Source organism: Neofelis nebulosa, chromosome 4, assembly GCF_028018385.1.
Source record: "Neofelis nebulosa isolate mNeoNeb1 chromosome 4, mNeoNeb1.pri, whole genome shotgun sequence".
NCBI lineage: Eukaryota > Metazoa > Chordata > Mammalia > Carnivora > Felidae > Neofelis > Neofelis nebulosa.
In genome coordinates, this window is record NC_080785.1 from 11138117 (window position 1) to 11156364 (window position 18248).

General features: G+C 42.6%; 1 protein-coding gene and 1 non-coding gene across 12 annotated transcripts in view; one reads left to right on the plus strand and one right to left on the minus strand.

The window, feature by feature from the left end:
• The first annotated feature begins 5164 nt into the window (after positions 1–5164).
• Positions 5165–18248, plus strand: part of TPK1 (thiamin pyrophosphokinase 1) — a 354405-nt gene continuing 341321 nt past the window's right edge. Inside the window, exons 1-2 of one of the 11 annotated variants that reach the window (XM_058723961.1) lie at positions 5165–5224; positions 7099–7162. In XM_058723961.1, the coding sequence (XP_058579944.1) occupies positions 7120–7162 (43 nt within the window). In that variant the 5' untranslated portion in view covers positions 5165–5224; positions 7099–7119. Of the gene's footprint in view, positions 5225–5445; positions 5671–6592; positions 6738–7098; positions 7163–18248 lie in introns of those variants that run through there. The other 10 variants (XM_058723964.1, XM_058723962.1, XM_058723960.1 and 7 more) reach the window with 10 other exon arrangements.
• On the minus strand, positions 11248–11370 carry LOC131511255 (U6atac minor spliceosomal RNA). The gene has a single exon (XR_009261448.1). It is a non-coding gene; the product is annotated as a U6atac minor spliceosomal RNA (small nuclear RNA).

An 18248-nucleotide genomic window follows, 5' to 3' on the forward strand; every position in this document is an offset into this window, starting at 1 on the left:
GAAAATTGTACCACGTTTGTATGTGGGTTGCCCTCTTCGGAAGCCCAAAGTACGCCACTGTTAAGAATAATGACTCACTGAGTCACCTGGGTATCTCTGTCAGTTAAGTGTCTGGCTCTTGATTTTCGCTCAGGTCATGATCTCACAGTTTGTGAGTTTGAGCCGCGGGTAGGGCTCGACGCTGACCGTGCGGAGCCTGCTTGGGATTCTCTGTCTCCCTCTCTGTCTGTCCTTTCCCTGCTGGCTTGCTTTCTTTCTCTCTCTCAAAGTAAATATACTTAAAAAAAAAAAAGAATAATGAATCATTAATTTTCCTTGAATACACGTTTTTACAAACTTAAAATTTTAAATAAGCTGCAAGAGTATTAATGCATAAAATACAAAATATGAAATAAAAAATACTATTTCCCTCAGCCTATGGCCTCCTACGTTCTCCATCTCTTTTTCTCAGGGGTCACTTTTAACCCTTCTTTCTATGGATATCCAAATGCATTTAAAAATGTAAGTGGGATTATTCTGCCATTTGCATTCATTTAATTTATTAATTTAGTTTTAAATGTTTACTTAATTTGAGAGAGAGAGAGCACATGCGTGCACACAAGAGGGAGAGGGGTGGAGGGGAGAGAGAATCTAAAGCAGGCTCCCTGCTCAGCATGGAGCCCAACATAGGGTGATGCGGGGCTTGATCTCACCACCAGAAGATCATGACCCAAGGCAAAATCAAGAGTCTGGTGCTTAACCAACTGAGCCACCCGGGTGCCCCACCGCCATTTATTTGCATTTATAAAATTGATTCTGTCATGAACATTTCCCACAGGAGGGCATATTGATTTCATTTATTGTATTGATTTCGCTTATATCCTCGTACGATACACTATAATTTCCTATTCCCCTACCATTACTGTTTATTAATCCATTTAATAAATGTTTATTGAGTCTGTGTTATGGGTGAAGTATCCTGTTTCCTGGAGAATAGCAATGAACAAAACAGATAGGGTTGCAACTCTTAGGGAGCTATTGAGAGAAGGCAAGTCATAAACAAAGAAACAAGGGAGTTAAAGAAGTTCAGATAGCTATGCGGGAAAACAAACAATCCCAGATGAGAGAAATAGTAACTAGGGGAAGATTTATGCCCAGTCTTAATGAGTGAGCCAGCTGTGAAAAGAACTGAAGTAGCATTCCAGGATTTTGCCAACAATTTCATTATGAACGTTCAATAAGTTGTCATTGCTTGTTCTTTGCCAGCAACGGAGCTAGAGTATGAGGATTCCAAGGTGAACTATTAAAAGTTGTTGCTCATTGTGTTGGAGCCTACATTTAAGGTAATGAAATAAAATATAAATGACCTTAACACAGTGACTGCAACAAAATAATTGCTCAATAAATGTAAATTTGTATTATTATTTAAAAGGGTTTTTTTTGCAGTCTGGCAAGTCAGTTTATCTCATTGTTCACATTGGTTTTTTTCCAAATTCTATTAATGCTGTCATAAAGGAAATTTTCAACTTTTAGTGTTTGTGGGCCCTGCTCCTGGGCTCCCAGGGAAGCTGTATTTTAACATTTACCAAGGTCAAAATGGCTCCACGAAACCTCAAAGCATGGGGTTGTGCCCCAGGCATACATTGTACATCTGCTTTGTTAAAGCCGAAAAGCAGCATTCTGAACACAAAAGATAAGAAAAAAAAAAAGGAAGAAACTTCCCTGGCTCCCATACATTAAAGTCAAACAGCCCTGCATATACTAGAAACTGAAGATCTACAACTTTCTGAAATGTCCTTTGTCTAATGATTTGTAACTTTTTATGTTAAAAAGCATACATAGCCCTACAGCAAATGTTCCTTTGCCAGAGCAGTCTCTTGTGAAGATTGTGTATCTGGGGCGGCTCTCCTGACTGGGGCTCGACTAAAATTCCTTTCTAAAGGAAAGGACATTCTAAAAGGTCTGTTCATTTTGTGTCAACAGTTGTGTTTTCCACGTGTTTATTTGCCATTTGAGTATTTTCTGTGATTTGCCTGTATGTATCCTTGGTCAACATTTTGCTGTTTTGTTTGCCTTTTGCTGATGGATTTGTAGTTCTTCATATGATCTGGATACAGGAGCACTTGTCTGTTAGGATGAGGGAGCATACGGCCCCCTGACAGGCTGCAAACACTGCCCCTCCCCATCAGCCCCTCCCAGGTGGGATATGTGTGCTGCTATTCCTCGGGCATTCCTGGCTGCCCAAGAGAAAAGGAAAGAGGAAAAACAAATGGTTAGCTGATAGAGATCACAGTCCTGCAGGACCTGAGTCTCCATCCATTTACAAATATCTTAGCAAATCACAAGAAAATCGCAATCTTAACCAATAGCCTGATCTCCGGAAACCTATAGACTCCGTTTTCTGGAGCCCCGCATCATCCCTCCATAGTGATGTGGAAAACAAGGGCAGAAGGAAATGGTAAATAGAACTCAATTTCCTTACAACCTGCAGCCCATTGACAACTACTTGAGGCAGGCAGAGTAAAACATTCCTCCAGGAACTCCCTGTTGTCTTACTGTTAATACTTCACTAGAGGGGAAAACAACCCTAGTTTGACAATAGCTAGGCCTCCAGGACCCTGTGAGTCTTCAGCAGGTGAAAATCTCACTGGAAACTTCCCCTGGACTTTACCTCCCCCAGCTCCCTAGTATTTCACCAGTGTCTCTTCATGGTCCCAGGGCAGCTCTTCCTGCCCACGGGTCCTGTCCCCGTGTTTTAATAAAATCACCTTTTTGCACCAAAGATGTCTCAAGCATTCTTTCTTGGCCATCAGCTCTGGACCCCGTGAGCACCCCCCCATCACCCCCAAAACCTCATCATGTTATATGTGCACATACTCTCTCTCTAATGTCCCCCAGCTAGTAGGTGACATAGTTGATATGGCCTGTGTGCCGCAACTGTGACTGCAAACGCATAATATTTAATTAGCACTTGGGTTTAAAATTGTGTATGAGATAGGTGTACACTTGGCTTAAGAGAGGTTAATGGGAAAGATACCTGGAGGTTCTGTTTGATCTGGTAGCTAAGAAAGTGAACAACATAGACTGTGGTGAGCTCATCTACGACGGGATCACCCCTGGAACATCGTGACCGGTGTCAAGGGTAAACATTCAAGGCAGTTAAACACAGATTTTATGTCGGAACTACTGACAGTAAGAGAAAGAGCTGAGCTCCGTTCTGATTTGTGCAGAAGTGATTTGGATGTTTTAAAGGGAGAAGAAGGGAGGGAGATGATGGGGACCTAGAGGTAAAGTCAGAGAAGTGAAGAGTTACAAAGGGTTGGTCAGTGTAAATGCAATGAAGACCGCTGTGTTTGCGAGCTGGTGGCTGCAAAAGTTAGGGTTCTACCCTCAACAGAGACTGAGAAACAAAGGCCCTATCCTTCCTGTGGACTATATTTCAAAGAAATGACTCTCAGGTTCCCAGAGAGAGAGAGAGAGAGAGAGAGATAGACTTCTGAGTTAGAGATACATGCTCACGGTTGTAAGCCCTTTGAGAAGTCAGGGCCTCATCAGGTTTGCTTGGAACAAATAGTGATTCTGGCAGCCATGAGGTTGGGAACAAAAGACCCCAGTGATCAGAAAGTAATAACTGACGGACAAGATGGGTTCCCTGATGCCAAGGGAGGAAACACTAAAATTTTAAACGGGCCAAATGACCATGAGGAACAAAGCCAGTCACACAGCCTAAGGTGACAGGCTTGGCTTGCACAAAATTCAGCAAAATTTGCAAAAAGACCCCTGCAGCACATTGTATCATGCTCTCCGAAGGCCACCACATTCTGAAACTACCCCTGGAAATATCGAACTGTATCCTGCTTGCCATTCTGCTTCGGAGATTTGTTGTTTGAGACAGGAGTCTGACCAGTCTCCATAAAAGGCACAGAATTTGTGTGTTTTGTCTATTTAACCTGAGCCTAATCCTTCCCTTTTAGAGCCTACTCTTTGTAGGTGAAAATGGCATTTCTCCATTTGCAAACTGCATGATAAAGCTTTTCCAATGGCTCTGACCAAATCCTGCAATTCCAGGTTTTTTTGTTGACCAGCTTTCTTAGGCAGACACTTCATGGGGTTTGGGGGAGCAGCCCTGGGGTCAACCTGGGGGCAGGCCCTTGCAAGTAGAAGTCACACTAGAAGTCGGTCAGGTGTCTTAGTCTTGCAGGCGTCTGCAGGAGTTGCTGTATGCTGAGGGATGCGCAGTTCTCACTAGTTCTTGGACCCACAATTTATGAGCAACATTAAACACGGAGAATGGGAACCGGGATAGCAGAGTCTGAAAATCACATCCCATTAGAACTTTGAGAGAACTGGGCTTCGCCTAGAAAAGGCAAAGCCTAGGTAGTTGTCACGAGCATGCTATGGAGGTGCACACATGAGTTATGAATTTCCACAATGTCAGCTTTATTCAGTCACAGAGCAAGATTAACATAATTGTAAAGCAGGTTCAGGATTTCAAAGTCAGTGACATTTTGCTACCTGTTTGACTTGGCTTCTCACATGTCACACGAAGCAAAGCATATGATAGAGTCACCCAACAAACGAGATACAGCAAGGGGCAGGAAGTTAACAAACCAAAGTCAAAGTCAGTCTTGGGAGTGTGCAGTTGAGATAAGGGCTTGGACCAGTCAGGGTGTGCTCTTGGCACGTGCTGCTTATTATGTTCAAGCCGTGGAGAATCTCTGTTCAGAGATCAGTAGGGTAAAGCCTTCCGTGGCAGTTGCCTTTTTGATGTGGTCAGACAGGAAAGGACCGTTATCTAGACAGTCTGACAGTTTGCTGCAAAGATCCTCCCTTTTTAAAGGCGTTTAATCAGTCTTCAGCCTTTGCAGACCTCCTTTGCTTTTGCTAGTTATCAGTTCTGGGTATCCTCAGCTTGTGCTATTTATGGCCTTATCCGGCCTTAGCTACTCTTTGGTTGCTTACATCACTGCTTCACATAGATCACCGACACGAGTGACTCTATCTTGCTTTCTACGGTAGTAATAACTCTCTTCAATACCTCCAAGATAGTTATGAGAACCAGGGATCCCTCTAACCCACGGTGGGCCTGGGAGTGGGGCAGAACAGTGACAGGTGAGAGGGGATTTTTGCCTCCAGTAAGAATTTTTTTTTTTTTTTCTGGCGATTAGGGCTGCTCAGTTTTGGAAAAGGCTGCACGGCCACAGAGTGAGCTCTCCATCCTAGGAGTATTAGAGCAAATGGAGCTGTAAGTATGCGGTTTAAAATTTCTTCCAACGAAATCTTTATTGACCTTTAAAGATAAAACAGGAAGTTATTTTGTCAGCAAAACGCGCTTACCCGGGAATAGCAAAGAATTGCAATTCAGGACGTGCAAGCTGTGGCCAAACCATTGGCAAGCCCAGCAAAGGAGAGGACCGTTATTTCAGGAAGAAGAAGGAAGCCGGGGAGGGTTGCTTTGAACCGAAAGTTCACTGAAGTTCAAGGGAGAAAAGTGATGAAGGTTTCTCATTGGTTGAGTTGCTGGGGTTGCTAGGAGATGCGACAAACATCTTTTCCTGCTGAGGCCTGGGACTGTGGCTTCCTTCCCATTGAAGATTCTTCCATGGGGGTCTGTACTTGACAATTCTCCCTGCAATTGGCAAGTCTTCTTATAATTGGCAGGGAGTGGTACAGCCTGAGGGCTCCACTTTGGTGAGGTTTCCCTTTATTAATTTTGACAACGTTCTCTGATTAATGTAATGCCTGAAGTTCCAAAACCTCCCACAAAAGACCACCCAGAGTCGTAAGTCAAAGCCAAGAGGCAAGGGTCGTTTATTGCAGGTTCGAACCTGGTCCTCTGCGCACTCGTCGCCGGTGACACAAGAGGCCACGATTAGGGTTGGTATAGCGTTTTTATAGACAGAGACAAATAGCACAGGGGAGGTTTTTACTTGTGGCGGGAGGAAGAAAGGGGGAAGGGGGTAGGTGAGGAATGTGCTAAGCAAGCAGGTTTACAGAAGCGAGAAATGCCGGTTAGTTTGTATACAATCACTCATTCCATTACATATCAGACTACATTTAGGAAGTTTTACAGCCCATTCTACAGCGGGTTACAATCAGGAAAGGTCTCACAATGCTCATAGCAAACAGCAAGCAAAACAGACTTCTCAGCAATTGTATTTCTTATCAAAGATCCATAATAAGCAGAAAAGAGAACCTAGCTTTAAACTAAGGCAGGGCTGTCATTTGGATTCAAAGCTGTTCCTTTCAATTATGTTCAGCAGGAGGGGAGGAACGCGGGCGTGCTCCGTAAGGATGCTGGCAGAGGTCAGGCAAGCAAGCAGGAGGTCAGAGAGCGTGAGGACCAGGGGAACGGGCTGTGGAAAACTGGGGCGTGTGCTGGGCTGTGAAGCCAGGTTGGGGAAGCTGCCGCTCGGTTTCGAGCTAACCGCGGCCTCCTTGCCAACTGCGGCAAAGAACGCCGGGCAGACACGCCACAGGCGGCGGGAGGGCAGCACCAGGGTAACGAGGCGACTGCAGCCGGAGGAAGGGGGCGGGCGGACCGCCGGCAACGCCGGGCGCGCGCGGCCCGGCGGGGACGCGCGGCTCGCACTGGCCGCCGGCTCCGGAAGGGGGCGGGGCCGCCCCGCGCGCCCGTTACTTAAGGCTGCGAGCGCCTGCCGCGCGCCGCCGAGGCTCCTCAGCTGAGCTCGGAGTGGTCGATCGCTCTCGCTCGCGCCGTCGGCGCTCCGCTCGCCGCTGGCTCCACCCGCCATTGTGTAAGTGCGGCCGCCGCTCGGCGCGCCGCCCGCGTCCTGGGCGCGCGGGCCGCGGGATGGGGCGGGCGGCGAGGGGAGGGGGCGGCCGCCTCTGGCTCCTCAGTGCCCGGATGGTGGCGGGGCGAGGGGAGAGGGAGGCGCGCGGCGGCCCCCGGGGGCGCGCGTCGCTCCCGCCGCGGCCTCCCTCCCGGCTCTTCCCCGCCCGGCGGCGCGGGCCGGGCCGCCAGCGCCTGGGCGCCGCGGGGGCTCCGCCCGGAAGCCGCTGCCGGGGTGCGGGATGGACGCGTCCGGCGCTGTGGCGAATTCGCGCGCTGTTTAATTAGCTAGGGGACATACTAACGTGGCGTTTCTGTTCTCTTAGCGCAGAGGCCTCTAGTCCGGTATGGAGCATGCCTTTACCCCGTTGGAACCCCTGCTTCCCACCGGTACTGTACTTTTGTCCACGTTTCGGTGTCACTGACGCGCCCCTCCTCGGAGCCCAGAGAGGCTTCTAGACCAGAAATGTTTGCAGTTGGCCTTGGACTCCCGAGTTGTCAGCCTTAGGCGTACCTCGCCAGCCTCCCTTCTGCGTCACTTTCCCCGCCTGAAAAAAAACAAGCCTAAACCTTAGTCCTTGCCACCTGGCGTTGTTAGGACCCAGTGACTTTGGTTAACTAGATGCGGTCCCCCTGGGGGAGAGGCCGCGTAGCCTGCAACGTTAGCCCCTAGGCCTCTGACCGCTTGAGCTGGTGTGGAACTAGGTTAGGAGACACCGAGGGGGTTGAAGGCAGTCACCTTCTCCAATAAAAGGTTAGAAAGTGACCATACAAAGCACTTTAAAGCCGTAACACTCACTTGAGGATTTTTATTATGTTAAAGCTCAAAATTTCTGTAATTCACAGGGTGCTGGATGGAAAGCAGCGTTTTCGTGAGGCTGCGTTCATGCGCCTGTGTAATTGACCCGTGCACCTTTCTTTTGGTTGAGAGATACTGCGAGTGGGGGAGGGGCAGAGAGGGGGTGAGGGAGACTCCGAAGCGGGCTCCAGGCTGTCCCGCTGCAGAGCTCGACCCGGGCCTCCAGACCACGAAAAGTGAGATCATGACCTGAGCCAAAGCCGAGAATTGGATGCTTAAGCAACTCAGCTGGTTCCTGAGCCACGCACGTGCTCCAATCATTTCTTAATATATTTCTTTACCAGTTTCTACTGGTGTAGAGCTTCTCTTTTATCAGTTCATAAATTTAAACATAATGCATAATTTATCTTATTAAAAAAATTTTTTTTTTTTTTTTTTTTTTACATTTATTTATTTTTGAGGGACAGAGACAGCAGGAGCCTGGAGGGAGTAGGGAGAGAAGGAAACAGAATCCGAAACAGGCTCCAGGCTCAGAGCTGTCTGCATAGAGCCTAATGTGAGCCTGACCCCGGGCTGGAACTCACAGACCATGAGATCAAGACCTGAGCCTAAGTCCGAGGCTTAACCGACTGAGCCACCCAGGTGCCCCCACAATGCATAATTTAAAGTTTACTGTAAACACATGAATAAATGGGCTTTGTTAGGGTACTGAATTTGATTTGAACTTGTCCAGTTCCACAGCCTGGAAGTATTGATGGTAGAACAAAAAATACAAGTGGGGGACTTTGACTTCTTAACTCTGCATTCCTTCACTAGGCTGAGTTTTTCACATAGACGCTCATAACTTAACTTGCAAGAGAAGGAAAGCAGTAGCAGAGCTAGAATCTGAACCCAGATCTGTTTGACCCTTGTTAAAAGGTCGAGCGTTGAATTATTTGTGTAAACAGCTTTTCAAAAGTTTGAGGAAAGCCTTGACAAAAAAAAAAAAAGGTGTGGGCAAATATTTTGCAAAATCAAGTTCTTAGTACTCAGTAGTAGCCAAACCAACAGCATTTCCACGAGTCGACACTTGATCCATGTGGCTTGTTGATCAGTTTTGTTTAAGTGCTTTACTGTGATCAAGGAAATTTTCAATTTTTTGTATATATTTGGGCCCCGCTCCTGGGCTCCTTGGGAAGCTATACTTTAACATTTACTGAGGTCAGACTCTGCAGAACCTCAAAGCATGGGCTCTATTTGTGACCCGAGCACAGACTGTACATCTGTTAGGTAAAACCAGAAAGGAGCGTTGTGAACACAAAAGTTAAGAAAAAAGGAAGACCCTTCCCTGGTCCCCATAAAATTAAAGTCCGGCATATTCTAGAAATTTAAGGTCTGCAACTTTCTGAAACCTCCTTTGTCTGGTGGTTTGTAACCTTTTAAGTAAAAAATACTGATAACCCTACACCAAATGTTCCTTTGTTGGAACACTCTCTTCTTTGTGACAGTCGTGTATCCAGGGCAACTGTTTTGAGTTGGCCTTGAATAAAACTCTTTCATTTTTTAGAAATTCGAAAAGATTTGTTCGTTTTGTGGCAACAGCTGACTGAAGGTTTCTCGTGTTTTCTAGGTTGAAAGGAATAGATCGTAGAGATAGTGGAGTATAGTAAAGTTTGAGTCAAGGAATCTGAATCTCTTGGTTTAAACCCTAGTTTTGCCACTACTTACAGTGTTTAATAACAAAAATTCAACCGAGTGAATTTTCTTTTTTTTTTCTTTTAAACATTTATTTATTTTTGAGACAGAGAGAGACAGAGCATGAACGGGGGAGGGTCAGAGAGAGAGAGAGGGAGACACAGAATCGGAAACAGGCTCCAGGCTCTGAGCTGTCAGCACAGAGCCCGACGCGGGGCTTGGAACTCACGAACTGTGAGATCATGACCTGAGCCGAAGTCGGACGCTTAACCGACTGAGCCACCCAGGAGCCCCCCGAGTGAATTTTCAAGATGTCATTGGCTTTATTAACCAATTCCTGAAATTCTCAGCAGTATCCCAGCTCCAGAGGGCTGTGGAAAGGGAAAGGATTTTAAAGGGGGACAAGGAAATCAACAGAAAAAGGATTATTTCAGATGAGGTCACCTTCCTTTGGGAGATGGAGAACTGCCCATCTAAACACATCACCTCATGGGTGCCCACTGGATAGTTCCTGACTGACCAAAGACTGCATTCCTGGGTGAGGTCGAAATTGCAGTTAGGTTGGCCTAGCCTAAGTGACTCTCATTTGAGCCTGTGGTTTTCTTTTTAGCCCCAGTTATCAGACCTTGTATTTCAGTTTTTTCACAGATAAAATGCAAATACTTCACAGGGTTATTGGGAGTATAAATTAGTTGTAATGCATATAAAGCACTTAGCGTCCATACTGATAAGCTATTGCTATCGAGCAAGTCTAAGGGGAAGACAAGATAGCAGTTGGATCTTAGGGTCAGTGCGGAGATGGGAAAAATTTGGAGCAATAAATTGTAGGAAAAACAAGCAGTTCTGCTTGTTCTGTTTTTATGGAAGGTATAGTGGAGAAGGCCTGGACTCCTCAGGTCAGACACCTGTAAGCTCCTTGCTAGAGAAGGGCATGGACAGTGGCTGTGATATCTTTATGAAGCACAGATCTGCCCTCACAGAATCCAGCGTTCCCTTGGGAGATTCTCTGATCTAGTGGTTCTCCTCGTTTCTTCCTCCACTGAGGGTGAAAGGATGTAGGGATTTCTGCCTTATCTCAGGCAAGTTTACGGTTGACTCTGAATACCTAAGAGATCTTCAAAAACAGAACAGTGAGTGTATTATGAGGAACCAGTGCACTGCCTGGACTTTTATAGTGATTCAGTAACTATTTAAGTTTAACTTTACATGAGAGGTATTCTCTTCATCAAACAGACATTTAGTACTTCCCTAGTAGAGAAGTAGTTTTTCAGTTGGTAACTTCTGTGGGTCTAATTTGTAGACCTCAGTGATCTGTGATGCTTACTCAGATTTAGTACCAGTGGGCAGTCCCACAGCTAAGCTGGGCCTCGTAACTCCTTGCCAAGTGGACCGACATGCTGATCTCTCTGGGATCCTAGCTCAGAGAAAGAGATTTTAATTAAAAAAAATTTTTTTTGGTGAGTAAAGTAAGTGCTTATTAAAGAAAAACCTCTGATATAAATTAGGAAAGTTTCCTGAAATCCCTCTTCTAGAAATAACCACTGCTAACCGTTGGCATGTGTTCTAAATATTCATTTTGGTACATACACCTCAGCATATTATTACTCTTGTTTTAGAGAAAATGGATTCATGGTATAAACTATAAATTACTGTTAAGGGGCAGTGAGTGAAAATATATAGGTAGTTTTCCCTACATACGTAGCATGTCTTCCTTGTTCAACTTGTTTTTTTCCAAACAGAAGTTTCCAAAGTGAAAAAGTCCATCCTACATGCCAGAGATTATCATTCTAAAATTTCATGTTTTTATAGATTATGTGTCTATGTGTATATATGTAAGATAGGACCTGTTTTACCTTTTTCCTGCAACTTTTTTTTCCACTTACTTTTTCACTTGTTAGGATCTGTGTATGTAGATGTCCTAAGTTTTTTTTTGTTTTGTTTTGTTTTTATTTCCAGTGTAGTTAACATGGAATTAGTTTCAGGTCTGAAACTAATGATTAAAAAAGAAAAATGGTTAGATGCCAGGTTGTAGGTGGCAGTGCCTTAAGTGTGTGTGCGTATTGTTAAGCCTGAGGGTCTCTTCCGTCCTCGTCGAGGGAAGTGCTGACCTTGTTTCATACAACACCCCAAGTTTTGCTTTTTAATAGGCAGTACAGTATCCAATGAAGTAGTCTTTCTTAATAGACATTTAGGTTTTTTCTAGTGTTTGTTATAATCTGCAATGCATATCTTTGATCATAGTGTTTTTGCATATATATGAATACATTTGTGGGATAAATTTCTAGAAGTGGAATTGTTAGATGAAAGGGTGTGTTTGCCTTTGTTATCAAGAGGCACCAACCACTAGCTAGTGTGTATTCTTTGGTGGTAGGTGCTGCGGGGGTGCAAAAGGGAAAGGGGTGATCCCTTCTATCCATGAATTTATGGTCTGGTTGGAGAGTTGAGAACAAAACAAGATGGATTCTAGTTAGATGTTGAATTATGTATTACAGGAACCTACATAGGGAAGGTTGGGGCTCGGGGGAAGGAGATGAGGGCTGTTTGGAGTAGGCAGGAAACCTAGGGGTGGAGAGACCTCAGCTGCATCTCTGCAAAAGCACTGGCTTTAATTGAGAGAAGGCTCAGGTAAGCAGAAGAGCAGCGCAGGTGATGTGCCTTCAGTGAAAGCTCCGTGCCTCTTCTGACCTGGTGGTGAGAGAAGGGAAAGAGGTCTGATGAGATTGGAGAGTGCAGGTGGAGATTGGGGTTGAGCAAGGAGGGCAAAACCAGATTGGTGAGGAGAGAGAAATTCAATGCAAGGTAGAAGATAAGAAAGTGTCTGTATCCTCCCCACTTGGAACATTCTGTACAATGCTGTCATCCATGTCACGGTTCGCTGATCCTATATGGGTTAGAGTCCTTCTCTTGGACTTGAAGACCCTCCAAGTTCTGAATCCTAGTTACTTTTCCAGAATACATTTTTATTTCCCCCCTCTGTGCCCAAGCCAAGTAAACTACCCGCTGTTTACTTTTGTGAACACTTGTTCCAGCTTTGATATTCTTGCCTTAGCTCATGCTAAATTTACCCCCTAGAATGTTCTTTTCCAGTCCTTGGAATTAGTCTTAAATTTTATCCATTTGGTGGGTGTGTAGAGGTATCCCTGTGATTTTAATTTAGATTTCCTTTATGTCAGAATGCTAATCTTTCACATGTTTACTGTTCTTTTTTGCAGATATTTTGTGAAATATTTATGATTCTTGCATTTTTCTAGTGGGGGGGGGCTTTTTAAATTTTATTTACATTTTTATTTTTTTTCAACGTTTTTTTTTTTTTTTTTTTATTTTTATTTTTGGGACAGAGAGAGACAGAGCATGAACGGGGGAGGGGCAGAGAGAGAGGGAGACACAGAATCGGAAACAGGCTCCAGGCTCCGAGCCATCAGCCCAGAACCTGACGCGGGGCTCGAACTCACGGACCGCGAGATCGTGACCTGGCTGAAGTCGGACGCTTAACCGACTGCGCCACCCAGGCGCCCCTACATTTTTATTTTTAAGCATACATCCAACATAGGGCTCGGACTCATGACCCTGAGATCAAGAGTCTTCATTTTTATGAGCCACCCAGGCACCCCATCCTTCCTTTTTTAAAAAAATCAATTTGTAGGGGGTGCCTGGGTGACTCTGTTGGTTCAGTGATTGACGTTGGCTCAGGTCTTGATCTCACTGTTTGCCGGTTCGAGCCCTGCATCAGGTTCTCTGCTCTGCTGTCAGCGCTAAGCCCGCCTCAGATCCTCTATACCCCTCTCTGTCTGACCCTCTCCAGCTTGCATGGGTGCGCAGTCTCAAAAATAAACATTTCAAGAAAATTTAAAAATCAGTTTGTGGGAGTTTTTGTTTTTCTAAAAATTGAGGTATAATTTACATAACATGGTATTAGTCTTAGGGGTACAGCTTAATAATTTGATGTATGTGTTCAGTATTGCAAAATGATTGCTAAGTAGGTAATATATTCTGGATCCAGTTCTTTAAATCTTGAGTTTTCTCATCAATGAAATAGGGAGAATGAGACTTTCCAAGGACGGTGATTGTGAAGATTGAGAATACCTGTAAAGCATTGTAACGCTGTTGTATGGGAAGAATACAAACATTTTTATTTTTTCATTGCCTTCTTAACTTTTTATCTAAAGGTTTCAGATTCATGATGAATAATATTTAACTGGCATGAGCATGCAATTGCTGTTTTAAACTCTCTAAATAGAGGGATGGCTTTTCAAAATACTTTTATAAATAGGGACTTTTCCTTGCTTTGTTCTTCAGTGTCTGTGATCATTTGATTTTTTTTTTTTTATCGTGAAGGTTTATATTCAGAGCTCCATATGTTTGAAAGTAAACTTGATTTATTTTAAACACCTCACAGCGAAAATAACAAGAGTCAAACCATCTTCGAGATAGTTATTTCACATGTGCTTATTTCACAAACGTGAGACACAGCAAATGGAGAGGTTTTTCATTTTTGGCTTAATAAAAATACTGATGTTATTTTTAAATTTTTATTTTTACAACATGGTACATATGCATCATAAAAATTTAGAAGATACAGATAAACAAAAATGAAGTAAAAACGCCATATTCGAGCTTCTGAGAGATTCTAACTGTTCCTACCATGTATGTGTAAGTGGTGTATGTGTATTTATATCCTCCAGATATTTGTTGTGTATAATTATACAGTTAGGTATTTTAAACCTAAATGAGAACATACTGTAAGTTGTTTTGTTCAATTCATAACTCCATTTTCCCCATATAAAATTTCATAGTACCCATCCATATTTAAATTTTCCCACTGTTGCAAAATACCTTTTCTAGTTGCTCATTCCAAACTTGGACTGACTGTGCATTCTTCAGTCTTTTTATTTAAAAATTTTTAATGCTTATTTATTTATTTTGAGAGAGAGAGAAGCAGAGACAGGGAGAGAGAGAATCCCAAGCAGACTCTGTGCTGATAGCACAGACACCCTGACCCAGGGCTCGATCTCACGAACCGACCTGAGCTGAAACCAAAGGTTGGATGCTCAACTGACTGAGCAGGTGACCCTCTTTAAATCTAGTTCGGTTGTTTCTCACTTTTTAAATCCCCCTTAATGTTGACTCTTGACATTCTAAATAAATCACTTTTATGTCACTCTTAAATGGATCTGATGGAATAAAAAATAAAGCAATTAGATATGAAACATTATTCACTTAAAAATAAACTCTGGTTTTAAAGCCCCATTTTATTTTCTCCACTTAATCTGATCATCATAAATAAATTTTATGCTAGAAAGCCTTCTATCTACTGCTTGGTAATTCTTTGCAAAAAGATTATATACATTTAAATTAAAAAAAAAGATTCCTGTGACCATAATGCTCTCAGGAGTTATTTCTTCTAAACTGAATTACCATGGTTGAGATTTATACTGAATTTAATTACCATTTTAAGTATTGTCAGTACACACTTGATCAAGTCACTGTAATTGTATTAACAATTTTTATTATAACTAACATTTACATACTACTGTTCTAGTCATAGTTTTAGTGCTTTAACAAGGTGAAGCTTCCAAAGTTTTGGAACTAGAAGACTAAGGTTTGAGTTTTAGTCCTTTACAAGTTACATGACATCGGGCATGTCACTTAATTTCTTAGAGCCTTAGTTTCTTTATATGAAAGAAGAGTATATCTGAACATGAAGTTCTTGGGCAAATTAAAGATAAAGTATAAAAAGCAAGTTTTAAGAAGTAGAACTCTACACAAATGTAAAATACTTTCCAGTAGATGAACTTTATTATACTGATAATTACATTTTGGAATTTCTACATTCATTTTTCTGATTCTTAAAGGAGAGACCTACTTATTTTAGTAAATGTGTTCAGACCTGTTAGGCAAGTCTAGCAGAACTATTCTCTTCATTTCTTGAATTCTGTGTTTTTCTTTCATGCTTCTTGAACACTATTATTTACAGATGCATGAAATTATTAATAGTAGACATAGTTTTTGATGCCTCATGGTTAAATGGTAATGAATCCAGGAATATCCTGTTCTGAATAGTATTCATGCCATCTCTTATATTTCTGGAATTTGATTTCCATTGAAAATGGCTGATCAAGCCACAAAAGGTATAATAAAATCTAAAGATGAGTATTAGCATTCTCCAGTTGGACTTGTTCATAATGATAAATGTATCCCACCTACATCAGTAGCTGTAATTTGCAGGAAACCTTGGTGATGACATTCAGATGTAACAAACATAGCTCTAGACTATGAACTCCCTTCTCTAATCTACTCAGCATATCATAATAATAACCTAGTGGTGGTTTTCAGTCCTTTGCATTTACATTTTGTTTTAAAATTAAAGATTAAAAATGCTTCCATATATAGTAGTAACACACTTTTTGGTCACCTCTCCCAACTAGTTAAGTACTCTTTTTTGGAAATTTTTGGTTTGGTCTCATCTCTAGGTCTGTACTGTACAGTATATAGTGGTCACTGGCTGCATATGGCTTTTGAGTTCTTGAAATACAGCTAGTGTGAGTGAGGAACTGAATTTTAAGTGTAAAAGCCAAAACTCCACTTGGTTATTGGAAAACTTTGTGTTTGGAACAATGTGTTAGTGTACTAAGGCTGCATAACAAAGTACCATAGACTGGGTGGCTTAAATGATAGAAATTTATTTTGTCATAATTCTCAGGCTAGAAGTCCAAGATCAAGGGGGTGCCTGGGGGCTCAGTCGGTTGAATGTCTGATTTTGGCTCAGGTCATGATCTCGCAGTTCATGGGTTCGAGCCCCGCATTGGGGTCTCTGCTGACAGCTCAGAGCCTGGAGCCTGCTTCAGATCCTGTGTCTCCCTTTCTTTCTGCCCCTCCCCTGTTCATGCTTTGTCTCTCTCTCTCTCTTTCAAAAATAAAAATAAATAATAAAACATTTAGAAGTCCAAGATCAGTGTTGGCAGCTGTGACTTCTTATGAAGCCTCTCTCCTTGGTTTGCAAATGGCTGCCTTTTCACTTGTCACGAATTGCCTCTTGGTCTGTGTGTTACTTGCGTTCCAATCTCCTATTTTTTTTTTTTTTTAACGTTTATTTATTTTTGAGAGAGACAGAGCACGAGCAGGGGAGGGGCAGAGAGGGAGAGAGGAAGACAAAATCTGAGGCAGCTCCAGGCTCTGATCTGTCAGCACAGAGCCCAATGCGGGGCTCGAACCCATGAACCGTGAGATCATGCATGACCTGAACTGAAGTTGGACGCTCAACTGACTAAGCCACCCAGGTGCCCCCCCAATCTCCTGTTCTTATAAAGACACCAGTCCTATTGGATTAGGTCTGCCCATAGGACTTCATTTTACTTTAATCAGCCTTTTAAAGGCCCTGTCTCCAAATACAGTGACTTTCTGTGGTACGGGTGTAGGACTTCAACAGCAATTCCGGGAGGACATAATGCAGCCCCAAACAAATTAGGTATGCCAATTCACTGATTCAGCTGAGAGGTTTTTTGTTGTTGTTGTTGTCTTGGTCCTTATTTCAGAATTGCCACAATTAGTAAATAAGGGAGGTTTTTAGTGTCACTCCAACAGAATATAGCTGGTACATGAATCAAAAAGCCAATTTTGATCTTCCTTTGTTGCTGTTTTATGCTTCTATTTAAAGTTTTCTCTGTTCATTTAATGTTTTTTGAGTATTTGTTATGGGCCATACTTCAGTAGATGCTGTAGAAGAATAAAGAATTTACAAACCTTACTGTAAAGAGTTCAGCCTGCAGCAGGCCATGCAATACAATAAAAATGTAATTTCACATGTAACTTAAACATTTCCAGTAGCCTTACTGAAAAGCTAGAACAAGTGAACTTAACTTTAATTATATGTTTAATGTAGTATCTAAAATGTTATTGCAACATGTAATCAGAATAAGCAATTAGTAATGCAGTAGTTGACCTTTTTCGTACTAAATCTTCCAACACCAGTGTGTAGTTGATACTTGGAGCACATCTGAATTCAGATGCTAAATTTTCTTGATTAACACTTGATCTGTATTTAATGATAATATATGATCTATATACAGTGATAAGTTGTCATACATTTTATTCATATTGGCAAGAGCCAGCTGATAGACTAATAGTTCTGGAATGACCTTTCAACACTGGGAATAGAATATTCCTTTTCTTAGGAGAAGCCTTTGGAAATGGGTATTGAGATAGAACTGGGACTAAAACCTTTGTTTTCTGACTGTATTTTTCCTGAAATCAGGGTGGCTTTTTTGTTATGTAAATCAAAGCACTAGGCCTACTTTGAAACTTGGAAAACTTGGCAAGGTTTTGTTTTTGTTTTTGTTTTTGGTGGATGGCAAAGAAATCTCTAGCAAAGCTGCTGCTTAAGGATTGTGATATTTTTATCATCTGGGGCTAGCTAGGACATCTAAGAGACAAAGTGGTGGATTTTCGAGTTTCAGGGCTTAATCCTCTTCATTCTTCTGCTATATTAGAAATCCATCCCCGGTAGTTGGACATTGAATAGGAAATTTACTTCTTTTGACTAGTCACACTTCCCTTGGTGTATAACTCCTAATTGTTGGGATTTTTCCTTTTTAGTCTCTTTTATTTATTTCTAACTTGCTAATAAGATTTACTGCTCTAACTTCACTTTGCATGTTTGAGGTGGCTTAATTTTTTCCTGTACTTTCATTGATTTTCATATTTGTTTCTGTCGTTCTTTTTTTTTTTTTGTTTTGTTTAAATTTTTTTTTTAACGTTTATTTATTTTTGAGACAGAGAGAGACAGAGCATGAACAGGGGAGGAGCAGAGAGAGAGGGAGACACAGAATCTGAAACAGGCTCCAGGCTCTGAGCCGTCAGCACAGAGCCCGACGCGGGGCTTGAACTCACGGACCGCGAGATCATGACCTGGGCTGAAGTCGGCTGCTTAACCGACTGAGCCACCCAGGCGCCCCATTTCTGTCGTTCTTTTAATTAGTGTCATTATATTTGATGACAAACATGTTT